Raw genomic sequence first — 13904 nt, 5'->3', positions numbered from 1 at the left:
TGATGATAAACATCCATAATCCATTGAACAACCAAAACCACCCACCCCATCTCTTGGAAATGTGAGTGTTGTGTTCTATAGACTACTTCCTGTTGTCTGGGGATAATGGCATCTTTAGGAGATCTTGAGAAAATTGGGATATAATGGTCAAATCCTGGGAGAGTTTGTTGTCCAGTTTCTGTGTAGTGAGAAAGTCCCGGGCATATTTGAATTCCTGACCAGAATGGTGCATGAGGTTAGGCCATCTCAACTAGCAGTTTTGAGATTGATATAGATGTAGAATTTTGAGCAAACTGCAACAGAGGCATTTTGAAATACTAGATCATCTGGACTACTTGTCTTTATCGGTGTCTGCTCCTTTTTTTCTGAAAACATATAAACTTTTAAAGGTAACATATATATATATATATATATATATATATATATATATATATACACAACTACAGATTTACTATGTGCTCAGGTCAATTACAGATTTTTTTTGTTTTATGTTTAAGCAGGTAAAAGGCATCAGTTAACTTTATAAGTTTGTTTGGAATATATATCCAAACTATAATATAAACCTCCATTCATTCCATATAAAAGGATGATACACACAGAGTCATGAGAATCTGTAGCCAACAAGATTTATTGTTTCATCCAGTCTCAGAGCTGTTCCTATAATAGAAGATTCAGCATATATGTCATTTGTCCTGTCGTCTCTTTTGGTTGTCTATAGCCAAAATTTTCATAAAGTCTCTCTCAATCAATATGATCTTCATTAATTTTGAAGAGAATCATAACTTTTTGTTTCCTGTGTGTGTGTGTGTGTGTGTGTGTGTGTGTATGTGTGTGTGTGTGTGTGTGTGTGTGAGTGTGTGTGATATGAGGACTGATCAATTGGTATTGAATAGCCAATTAGGATTTAATTCCTGGTGAAGACTAATTTTCCTTCTCTCATTAGTCTTTAGTTGCTTTAATTTAGTTCATTTTGTCAAAGTCTCTAGCTCTTTGTCTAGCAACAAGATGCCCCCTTCCACATTAGGATGTCTATTGGTATTAACCACCATGCAGGTCCTATTTGGGCAGCCATATTGTGGAGGTATCATGAGTGAAGTAGTCCATTCCTTTCTAGGAGACAAGATGTCACAATAGAATTTCCTCTCCTCTAGCTCTTAAATCCTTGCTGTCATCTCCTCCATGATGTTCTCTGAGCCTTTGGTATAAAGCTTACATTGTAGATAGATCTCTTGGGCTTGGCACCCCATGATTAATTATCCTCTATATGTTGACAAGTTGTGGTTTCACTCTGCTGCAAAGAGAATCTTCTTTGGTAAACACGGAGAGCTGCACTTATCTGTGGGTGTAAGTATAAGCTTTAGAATGCAATCCATAATTATACTTGTTTACTAAAGTGACAGTAGTAGGTTCTTCTCTAAGATCTGTGGCCTCACTATCCCTGGGGAATTGGCTAGGTTTCTTGTACCAGACAAGATTTCCCTCTTGTGCAGGCCTTAAGTCTAGTTATACTGCTGTGATATGAGTGCCCCTATTTTAGGGATATCTTGACATTCTTGGTAATTGTTGGGGTTCATAAATGTCACAACTGGATAGGACTATTGATTTCTTCTCTTCACTTTCAGATTTTATAGCATCTTCTTGTAATATAAAGACTAATCCTAGAGAAGGAGTCTTTCAGAGCAGATCCAGCTCAAATTCAGCTTCCAAAGCTCATGGTGTTTTCAGTAATACAGACTTAGTTTCTCCCATTCTCTGGTAGTTTTTAACAAAATCAATTATCATTGTCATATTTCTGGTCAAAAGTCTATTTGAATGATCGTTCAATAATTAGCAGTAGTGAGCATCTGCAACCTGAGCCATTTGATCTCCATCTTTGGCAATTAGTGCTTAGCTAAGACTAGGAGACATGTCAAATGGGAAGAAAGAATTCAGTGACAACTCTGGCTCTCTTGGATATTTATAGAGATAGAAAGCTCACATCACTCCATGGCCCATCTTCTACCTATCATTCTGGATGAAGAGTCCATTATTCTTCTCTTAATCACACTGAAGGTGTTTTTGACATGATCCAGATGAACATATAGCTAGGAAGTGATAAAAAACTCTTTCAGAACTAATAGAGCAGACTGTTCCTGTGCAGCCTATACCTTCAAGCTTTAATGTCTGGTGATAGAACATGAATCAAGGCAAACAAAAGAGTCACAACTACAGATTCATCATTGACTTAGAGTATTATTTTAAAATATCAATAGTAATACCAAGTCAATCAAGCTAATTTTCAAGAGATTATTTTCATAGATATAATGAGAGTGTTTAAGTCTATATTCACAGATTGTTACAAACTCAGAACTTTCTTATAACTGCTTCCAAACCCCTAGGTCTGTTTTGAATTCCCAGAGATACAGTAGTACCACACATACCTTGGCAGTAGCCAAGAGCTCTCTAATTAGACCTAGGATCTGCTCAACAATAAAGATACTATGTCTGGCACTGGAAATCTGGCTAACTAGTCAGTGCTAATGAAAACACAGTTATTGGGGGAGAATCTGAAAACTCTAATTTGCTAAACCAGCACAATCCCTAACACGAATCTATAATCACTTGTCCTCTGTATTAGTCAGGGTTCACTAGAGGAAGAGAATTTACATAATTATATATGTATATATACATAATAATTATGCTTAACATGATATAACTAGCTCATGTACAACTAAAAATGAATTATATTTGTATGAGATTTATTAGACTACCTTACAGGTTGTGGTCTGGAACTGACTGTCTAAAAATCCAGAAGTATTTTAGTCCAAGAGACTGGATGTCACAGTTGACTTTCAATATATGCAAGAAACAGGAAAAATAGGCTCTAATTCTAGTGAAGGAGTGAACTTCCCAGTGAGAGTGGGGGCAAGCAGTCAAAGAGTAAAGGGTTCCTTCTGTGCTCTTTATATAGGCTGCCAGCAGGCTGACCCAGATTGAAAGGGGATCTTCCCACCTCAAGAGATCTGGATTAAAAATGGGTTTTCCCACTTCAAAGGATTTCATTAAGAAAAAAATCCCTCAAAATTATACCTAGCCTCTTAGGTTTTATTTAATTTCAGATATAGTTAGGTTGACAACCTAGAATATTATCACAATCATGTCCCCTGATGATATGCTTAATTTCCAAATGAAAACAGTAACTAGGTCATAATTATAGCTAACATAGTATAACTATCCCAAATACAATCACAAATGAATAATATGTTTAGCTAGGTCATAATTATGCATCTATTGTTTTAACTATCTCATGTACAACTACAAATGAATTATAATTTTTAGATTAGGTGGCAATTTCCCTTGAGGGACATATTGTTAGTATCCCAAAACTTAAATATAATAACCACTGATATTCTCTTAATTGATGTAACAATACATGATAAGTAGGAAAGAAAACAGGAACGTCTGTACAAACACATTTTAACAAAATACGACAGAAACATTTATGTCAATTATAATCTTCGTGTCTACAATTGGTCACATGGCCTTAGCTGGAATTTATAACTACGTTTTCCTACTACCCATTCTGTACCTCCTCCACGCTGAGCAAGCACTTTAGCAGGTCTTGGTTCTTTTCTTGGAGGAGTGACCTGTAACATGACGGCTGGCTTGTTGGGGTATCTGTCCCACCCGGTACCCCATAGCCGGTATGCCCCAAAGAGAAATCAATCACACAGAGATCTCTATAAGTTATAAAGCTGATTGGCCCATTAGGTCAGGCTTCTTATTAGTCCTTGTAACTTATATTAATCCATTATCATTATCTATGTTAGCCACACGGCTCAGTACCTTTCTCAGCGTGGCAGCTCACATGTTGCCTCTTTGGTGATCTGGACAGGAGTGTGGAGGGAGCTTCCTGCTTGCCAGAATACTCCCAGTCTCTTTGCTCCACCTCTACTTCCTGTCTGGTTTTCCTGCCTATACTGCCTGCCTGGCCAATCAGCGTTTTATTAAAATATGATTGACAGAATACAGATAATTCTCCCGCACCATTTCCCTCTTTTTTTTTTTAAACAAAGGAAAATACCCATAGTCCATTTGTTGAGAATGTGGGCGTAGTATTTCAGGCTACTTCCTTCTGGTTGGGGGCGCTGATGATCTTATGAGGACCTAAAGAAAACTTAGAGTTATAATCAAATCATGACTGGAGTATCCTGTGAGTCTCGATCATCTCAGGCGGCAGTCTTGAATCTGTTCTGGATGTAGAATTCAGACATCTGGGCCATCTGTTCCTGTCGGAGATTTCTCAGGTGGCCTTCCTTGATCATACTGGATTTTTCTTAACTCAGAATGAATTCACAACCTCTCATTTTCTGTGGAAACAAAAGCAAAATCTCTTCTCCAAAGTAACATACCTTTTGACTTCAGTTTTGAAGCCAAGGTATTTTCAAAATACCTATCTTGGGTTAGTTCAGCAGCATTTATAAATAAAAGTCTTTTAGCAGCTGTTGCTCCTTCCTCAGCATTCAAACAATTCAAAGAGAGCATAATAGCATACAGTATCAAGATTCTCTGTTTATTTTCCATCTTTATGCGGCTTTATTTTAACCTCTATTTCTTTTAACTTTTGAGACAGGTTCTCTGTATATCTTTGTCCTAGAATAACTCTGTAGACCAGGCTGTCCTTGAATTCACAGAGATCTGCCTGTCTCTGTCTCCCAGACATTGGGATTAAAGGCGTGTACTATCACACCTTGAGGTCACAGGCATCAATCTACCCCTGCCCCTTGAAGTCACAGAGGTCAATATACCTCTGGCTTCCAGGCATTGGGATTAAAGGTGTGTACCACCACACCCAACTACTCTCTTTCTTTCCTTTTAACTTTAAGAACTTTAACTTTTAGCCTGTATATATTTTTAACACACTGTAAGCCATTTAGAGGATTTTTTTTGTCTTTGAATCTCTCTTTACTGTATCTCTCTCTCTTTTTCTGATCACATGAGCCTTTAATTTACTAAGCAATATCGGTAGGACTAAAGCCGTGGCTTTGATGGCTAGATCCAGCCCATTCCTTAGCTTTCCAGCCTCATGGCTGAGGTACCGGCAGAAGCCATTTTTCTTGCCACAACTCTATGGCATTTCAAGGTCCTTGCCAGCAAGCAAGCTGCAGCATTCTGCTCACAGACCACACTCAGGCGGACTGCCTGCCTGAAAGAGTCAGAGTTTGCCCTGGCAGGACAGCCCAGAAAGTCGGCATTTTAAAACAGCGCAGCTTTTTTCCTGTTACAGCTGAAAACCTGAAAAGCATGTGTTCAGCTTTTCATCAACACTGTTTAAGTGTTTCGTGGCAGGACCTCTTAAAGAGCTACAATGTTTTGCAGCTAAAGCTGAGTCAGGAAGCCTCTCTTAGATGAGAGCATTTGCTTGCCTCTAGCAAGCAGAGCAGAACCCGAGAAATTGCTGCTACCAAGAAAACATGCTTTACTCTATTCTTTCCCAAACTTTCTCAAGCTTTCTGTGGATTCAGTTATCCACGTGGGCGCCATCTGTAACATGAGGGCCGGCTTGTTGGGGTTTCTGTCCTGCCCAGTACCCCACAACCGGCAAGTCCCAAAGAAAATCAATCACACAGAGATCTCTATAAGTTATAAAGCTGATTGGCCCATTAGGTCAGGCTTCTTATTAGTCCTTGTAACTTATATTAATCCATTATCATTATCTATGTTAGCCACACGGCTCAGTACCTTTCTCAGCATGGCAGCTTACATGTTGCCTCTTCGGTGATCTGGACAGGAGTGCGGTGGGAGCTTCCTGCTTGCCAGAATACTCCCAGTCTCTTTGCTCCACCTCTACTTCCTGTCTGGTTTTCCTGCCTATACTGCCTGCCTGGCCAGTCAGCGTTTTATTAAAATATGATTGACAGAATACAGATAATTCTCCCGCACCAGTGACCCATGCTAATACAATGAATACATATCAAAGGGAACTTATTAGACTGGCTAACACGGTACAGACTGGAGAGCCCAACAATGCCTATTTGTTACTGGAGAGGCTAAGAAGCCAGCAGCTACTCAGGCAATGAGGCTTGTTTCCTCCTCAGTCCCGGTCAGTTGCTGGAGGCCTGGAAGATTCCCGAGGGCTACTGGTCTTCAGTCCTCACAGGAAAGCTGAAGAAACTGTGTTCTCATGTCAATGAATATGGCAGCAACAGATGCAGCAATAGTAGCAGCAACAACTCACCAGCAAGAGGTGACAGCTAGCAGGCACAAAAGTAGAAAACTATGTCCCTTGTGCTTCCTCACATCAGGATCATTGCAAAACGTGCCTGCCATGTATAAAGGAGTCTTCTCAGTTCAGCCCTAATCAAGAAAATCCTAACCTAGTCTGGAAACCCTTCACAGGTATCTCCAGAGGTTTCTCTCGTGGATGGGTCCTTCAAGTTGGCAACATGAACCATCACACCCACCACCAAAGCTCTAGAGCTCATATTTCATTCTTACCAGAGATGCTAAAGAAGTGACACTTGACCTTGTCTAATCTATAATTCTTGGCTCTGTCTGTGCTCAAAAAGAGTTCTGCATAGCGCTAATACAACTTACGGCTCTCTGTGTCCTAACTTACAGCTCTTTGTGTTCTTATTCCCCAGCAGTCATAACCCTGGACCATACCCTGAGTACCGTTCACTGCAAGGTTTCTCACGCTGAGGGTGCTCAGTCAGTTTCTAAGTCATATAATCAGTGTGGTCAGTTGCAATAATTTCTCTTTTTTTGAAAGTAATTTTATTAAATTATAAAAGTTTCCATTTACGCCCCTCTTCCCAACACCCTCCCACTCCCCCCACTCCCTCTCCTCCTCCCTCTTCGTCCCTAAGGGCAGTCAGGGTTTCCTGCCCTGTGGGAAGTTCAAGTTCCTCCCCCCTCCCTCCAGGTCCAGGAAGGTGAGTATCCAAACAGACTGGATCCCCAAAATCCAGTATATGCAGAGGAAACAAGTCCCAGTGTCATTGTCAATGACTTTTCAGAAAGACTCCGGGCCAGCCACATTCAGAGAATCCGGCCACATTCAGAGAATCTGGTTGGATCACGTCCTCGTTCAGTCCCAGTCCAACTGGCCTTGGTAAACTCTCATTAGATCTGTCCCCTTGTATCAGTGGGTGATAGCATCCCTCGCAGTCCTTATTTCCTTTTTCATTTTCTTCGTCCTTCTGCTCCTCATTTGGACCTTGGAGGACTCAGTCCGGTGCTCCAAGAACTGAATTGAAAACATGGTGCACACCAATGAGATAGCTCAGTGAATACCGGTGCTCCAAGAACTGAATTGAAAACATGGTGCACACCAATGAGATAGCTCAGGGAATACCGGTGCTCCAAGAACTGAATTGAAAACATGGTACACACCAATGAGATAGCTCAGTGAATACCGGTGCTCCAAGAACTGAATTGAAAACATGGTGCACACCAATGAGATAGCTCAGTGAATACCGGTGCTCCAAGAACTGAATTGAAAACATGGTACACACCAATGAGATAGCTCAGTGAATACCGGTGCTCCAAGAACTGAATTGAAAACATGGTGCACACCAATGAGATAGCTCAGGGAATAAGGGGCCAAGCCTGATGCCCTCAGTTCCGACCCCAGATACCATGATAGAAGAAGAGTAAACAGACTCAGACTCATGACGGTTGTCCTCTGACCTCTGCCTGATATGTTATATCATACTGCTTCACAAAAATTTTTCGATCACTTATGTTAGAACATACAACAGTGTTCATTTCTCAAATCTCTGGACCACCACCAAAATTAACCAAAATTATTAGGAAAATACTGATATGCAAAAGCCTTTAGTCTCCGAATACACACCTGCTCCAATGGTAAGTGCTATATCAGAATCTTAGAGAAGAAATACAAAGCTAGCCACTGCTTTTGGATTACATTGTAACACACCTGCCATTCCTTGCTTCCAGCTTAACATCAGACTGCTGTGGTCCCATCCTGTCAGGGTTTCTTTACTGTTTCAAATATTCTAAACGGTTTTTGTGTTAGTCCACTGATCCTTCTTTGGAGCTGGAAGACCTCACATGATATTACCTGGCCCTGAATGTAGCTGTAGTTTTATTGGCATGGCGTTTCTTTCTATCTGCACTGCTGAGAAAATACTGAGGAGAATAAATCGAAGAAAAAAATAAAAGTGAAAAGGAGGCGGCGGAGAGGGAGAGCTGTGGAAAACAGAATAGCCCTGATTTTCTGTAAAAACCGCATTAGGCACTAAACCCACATCACCCTTTGAGCTAGGTATATATGCCTCTAGGGTGCAGTGGGCGAATTGGAAAGGCAGACTCTCGGTTCCCGGAACACTTTCTTTGCCTAAGTGTCAAGAGAGGCATTTGTCCTTTAGTGAAATTTACTGCTGGCTCCCACGTGCCTGCTAACATTAAGAATATTTCAAAAGTCTGTTGGTCAAGGTCCTTTACATAAGTTGCAGGATCTTGTCATTGTCCCCACATTCCCTTTCATCTTTCTCTTGCAAGAGCTAGAAGTAACCAATTATGACTGTTGTTTGTTACTCAATCACATCAAGGTCTGTGTGCACTTCTCAGAAAGATCACTCTGCACTGTTACAGGAAACAGGGCATATAATGCTTACACCATTCTTACAACTAATATCAGACTGGGCTGATAGTTACTGCTACTAACATAACAAAGGGGCATAGACCCAGAGAAATTTCCCTAAATGAGGTGCTGTGGTTGCAGCCACCAGCTTTACTGTCCCTTATTATGCCCTGCAAGTGACTAGGAAAATGGCTAAAGACCTTGCTGTTTGTAGCAACCAACATTTTTTGCATTTTTATTTATAAATATTTATTTTTAGTATTTTATATTTGTATATAATACATTCTGGTCATATACTTTGTGGTGATCTGAATGTGGTGTCCCCTCTATGTCTCAGGCATTTAAATGTTTCTTTTCCAGTTCTTGGGTCTGCTTGGGTGTGGTTAGGAGGTGTGACCTTGCTAGAGGAACTATACCACTGAAGGTGGGCTTTGAGGTTTCAGAAGCTACTTCCATTCCCAATTTGCTCTCTTTGTTTCTTGTCTGTGGTTCAAGCTATATGCACTTAGCTTTCCGCTCTAGCCACAGGTCAGTCTGCTCTCCCATCTGAAACCAAATGCTCTATTCCTGGTTCTATGAATGTCCTTGGTCATGTATTTTTATCACAGCAATAGCATGATAACCAGTACACAGCTCTGTCCTCTCGTATCCTCCTCCATCCTTACCAACCGACCCACCTTTCCTACAAGTCCCCATCACACTTTCCTGTCTTTTGGTTTGGTGACCCTCTGATACCCCCATCAGCAGGGGTGTGGAGCCATCCACTGGAGCACGCGTAGTTATACCACCGAAGACAAAGATGTCCCCTCTTGGAGCAAGTCTCAGCTGTCCTCAATTAGTGAACACAGCGATAAAAATATACAATATCCATACAATGGAGCATCATACTACACTGAAAAGAAGTAAAGAACTGATGAGCAACGTGGGTGAAAGGAAGCAAACATTGAGGAGAGTGTGTGCGCTGTGAGCTGGCTTTTCTGTTAGGTGCTACAGGACAAAGAGCAAATAGAGCGAGGAGACTAGGTAGGGATTGCCACCAGCTGGGGTGTGGCTGTTTATGGGAGGTGTCTCTTTTTGACATGAGGAAAGCTACGCTGAGAATCACACAGATCCCGGAAGTACAGTAAGACTATTGATCCACCCCCGCCTTATCGTAAGCCAATAATACTACAATGAGTTGTTTTCCATGCTATCCACTCTTCATCCATCACTCCGCCTCAGAGAATAATGCCATCCTATTGTGTGAACTTCACAGCACTGAGGCCAACTAAGGTAGAAAAAAATTCTGTCCATTTCTGAAATCAATGTTTTCTCAAGAGCTCCAAAATGAACTCTTCTCAAGTGAGCATAAAAAGGGAATTCAATATTACCTTTCACATTCTCCACAAGAAGAAGCAACACCTCCCTAATTTCTAAAGTGTAAAATCCTTTATTCTGCATACAATGAAAATGCCTGTCTTCCTCACACAGTAGGCTGACGGTGAGTGACTTAAAGGAAACCAGGTCAACGTTCCTCAAGGTTCCCTTCCATGATGTCATGCCATCATCGCAGAGGTTACCAAGCAGAGTATGGCATTTCTTTGGTTGCTTTTGTAATGAAGTGCACTGTGGTCACTGCTGGACGGGCTAGGGGATAAAGGCAAAGTGACCCAGAGAGTGAATCTCTAAACATCCTAGCACTACTATTACTGAAAATGCCCGAGTCTCTGCAAACGATCTGGGCTGCCTCAGAGTAGAAGAAACAGACAAGAGTATTGACCTTTCAGAATCTTCTCCTAGATCAATATCCTTACAAACACCCCAAAGGGGAACAAAATTCAGACCAAGAAATATTTTAAGATTTAAAGGATCGTGAGAAAATGACTTTTTATAATCAGTCATCTATTCTCATTGCTAATTCAAGTTGGCATTTTCGTATCGCCATATGGGTTCATATTTTAGCTGGGACATGCAGTATACAGAAAGAGGGAGAATCTGGGTTGGTTGCAGAAACTACCTGCAGCCTTCACCATGCTCCAGGAAGTAGGTTTCAATGACTCCGCCTTCAAGAAATACTGTTTAATTTTCTTCTGATATGGTATTGCAGCTGTTCCTCTTAGATAATGGAAATTGTATTTCAAAACTATGTCTTTCTGGTAAAGAAGGTTATCCAAGCACAGATAAATATCCATCATTTACAAATGGAACCAAGAAGTTCTGATGCTGCTACCAGTCTTGCTGCTGGACACAGTCAATATGTGGCCTCTTTTGAAGCTAGCTTCCTCACCTGTGAGGACCCAGCTGGCCAAGCAGCCTTTTCGTGCACAGAATTTTAGCACCTTGACACCTTTTCCTCCTTTACTTTCCCTGCTCTCACTTCTCCCCATCCCCCACCTCTGCTTCTTTCCTTCCCCCCATGCAGGAGGCCTGTATCTCCAAGGCTATAGGGTGACCGAACAGACCCACGGCTTTGAAAAGTCAGTAATTGAACTCAAACCTCCATCCGAAGAGTTCAAGACCTTCTATTTATGTGCAGAAAATAAAACGGAAAATCAGCGGTAAGCTGAGACCTCTGCTTCCTCCCTCTGCGTGAGTTAGTCTGGACAAAGGGTCAGTCAAGACCTCCCCTTCCTCCCTCTATGTCAGCCTCAACAAGGTCTCTTTAAGGAGCTCATCCCTTTATTTTCCAACTCTGCTCCTTAAGAGAATTTCACCCTTTGACTGTTCTCCAGGACTATTTTTTTCTTCATCCCTTCTTTAGACTTCTCTAGAGATACTTTGCTTCCCAAATGAAAATATAGTAACCAGAATGCCTGTCAAGACAGTGGGTAACTTAAGCTTTAGCACTAAGAAAAACAAAAGAACATCCCCCCCACACACACACACCATTTATAATTTATAAATGATTCATATATTTTTAAATCATATTTATTAGCACATCTTAATTGTGTAAAACATAAATCCATGCCAGGTGGTGGTGGCACACGCCTTTAATCCCAGCACTGGGGAGACTGAGGCAGGCGGATCTCTGTCAGTTTGAGGTCAGCCTGGTCAGGAGTGAGTTCCAGGACAGGCACCAAAGCTACAGAGAAACTTTGTTTCAAAAAATGAAAAAACCAAAAACCGAAAAAAATAATAATAATAAAATAAATAAATGAATCTGCCATTTGACCTTTTCACATAGCTTGCATTGACTTATCCATTTATAACTTGGTTGAGGATTTTATTCTGTGCCATGAAGGACACAAAACTGACTTAATTCGTGGTGTATTCAACTCAGGCTGTCATTCAGAATGAGCATTTAGTTCAAATGGTTCTGAAACACAAGGGAGGTGAAGTCACCAAACACAGCACAGCAAGCAAGGCGTTATTCAGCATCATCCACTTCTCCGGCCTCCCCAAGATGCCCATGCCTTCTAGACCCCATCTCTGCCCTCACCTTCATCACAGTAATCTCCCACCTGTTCCAGGCCTTTTATTATAATGGCACAGATCCCATAAAGAAATTCCTTACTAAAGCCAATTTCTAGGGACAGTTATTAGAAATTAGGTATTAAGCACAGAGAAAATTCCAAAAGTGAGACTTTAGGGATCTCCCTAAAATAACCACTTAGGCAGGAGACTGGGGACTTCATCTGTCTTTCCCCACTATGTAAAACGTTGCGCCTGCCTCTCCCTTGAAAGAGGTGCCGGAGTAGGAAGAAGGTGTGTGCTAGCTGTGTTGCCATAGCTTCCTTCCTGGACATCTGGTCAGCAGATACTGTAGCTGAGGCTCCAGCTACCACAACGGAGCAGGGGTCATTGAACCTGATCTAAGTCCATCTGATAAAACCTACTGGTTTCTCTGGAACAGCAGGCTCAATAGTTGGGCATTCATTTACAGTAAAAACAAAAATCAAACCATTAGAGAAATATTTCCAAGAGTAACAGTGGAAAGTCAAAACCTAGATACAACCTAGAGCTGTTTGTCATTCCACTTATCCCTAAAGGAAGTTCAGAAAGGGATTAAAGTTAGAGACCCACACATTCATTCATTAGTGTTTCTGAAATAGTCTGTTGAAAATATTCCTGGGTAAGTGTTCCTGGCTGTTATTCCTGGTAGTCTAGTAATAGAGCTCCTGCCTTTAGAAACAATATTTCAAAAAAAAACATTGTCCAAGAAAATGAAAGCAAGAGAAAGACAAGGAGGATTAATTAGAGAGTAAGTGTGGTTCCAGAGATCACACTTAAAAAAGAAATATTTTCTCCAACATGACAATATTTGTTACATGTTTAACCAGCAAAGTTTAAGGTTAAATGAAAATAGCAAGACACGATTAGCAATTTTAAAACCAAAGAGCCCCACTGATCACCATTTATCATCTTCCTCTCTACTACTACATAGATCCCTTACTTTTATTATAGAGCTATCTCTATATTCTACCTGCTCATTCAACATGAAATCTTTAAAGTGTGCTTTTCGCATTTATTCCAAACTAAATAACCAAGAGAAACAACTAGAAAATAAATTAAAGAATTTTGTCATGTTTTACCTCCCAAGGGCTGTTTATGATGGTTTAATGATTTGGTCTATTGTTTGTTTTTGTTTTTTTTTCCTTGCAGCTGGATTACAGCTTTGAAAACGTCTATCAAAAAATGGCTTCCTCTGGACCAAGCTATTCAAGAGTTCATGAACAGACCTCTAGAAGAGACCAGAATGTGAAAGAAACTAAATAAAAGCACACGTTCCTCGTTCCATGAGGGTATCCCCAACTGGAGGAAAGAAAGGAAACATTTCTGAGATACAGTTTCCAAATGGAGCTCCTTTTTAGGTGTTAAAAGTTGAAACAACTGATGTCAGTGTTGCACATAGGTCATAGTTTCCTCCCTGGGCTGTTCACATTTAAGTCAAGGTCCCGTAGCTCCTCTGCCTCAAGTATTTGAAAACAAGAATAAACATGCATTTGTCTCATTTTTGTCTTTTATGTTCTTTGCAAAATCTTTCATTAAGACCTTTGGTCACAAGATTCTAAAAGTATCTCTAGGCTATAATACAGGACATTAGCAAAAGCTAAAATCATGGAAATAGTATCTTTTACAGGATGAGTGAGTGTTTCGGCTGAAAGAGATCATCTTGTTTAGGCTCTCTTATGACGAACAGGCCTAAGCACTGCCCCAGGACTTCTCAAATGGGGTTCTTCTCAACAGTTTTTAGAAGCTATTTAATAATACAACAATGAAATAATAAATGATAAAACAATAAAATGAGGAAATAGACTGAATCTAAGGAAGACATCTCAAAAACATGGATCTGACTCACCACATGAATCTCCACAAAACCAAAATGAACCAAGAACTC

At 40.7% G+C, this 13904-nt stretch overlaps 1 protein-coding gene across 1 annotated transcript in view; it reads left to right on the top strand.

Moving 5' to 3' along the window:
• Positions 1 to 13501, top strand: part of LOC125405498 (uncharacterized) — a 141519-nt gene extending 128018 nt beyond the window's left edge. Inside the window, exons 11-12 of the mRNA XM_087908296.1 lie at positions 10989 to 11124; positions 13169 to 13501. Coding sequence (XP_087764422.1) covers positions 10989 to 11124; positions 13169 to 13268 — 236 coding nt within the window. The 3' untranslated portion in view covers positions 13269 to 13501. The remainder of the gene's footprint in view (positions 1 to 10988; positions 11125 to 13168) is intronic.
• The last annotated feature ends 403 nt before the right edge of the window (positions 13502 to 13904 follow it).

The sequence above is a fragment of the Myodes glareolus genome, chromosome 1, assembly GCF_982192425.1.
Source record: "Myodes glareolus chromosome 1, mMyoGla1.1, whole genome shotgun sequence".
Classification (NCBI taxonomy): domain Eukaryota; kingdom Metazoa; phylum Chordata; class Mammalia; order Rodentia; family Cricetidae; genus Myodes; species Myodes glareolus.
This window is presented reverse-complemented; position numbering and strand designations above follow the sequence as displayed.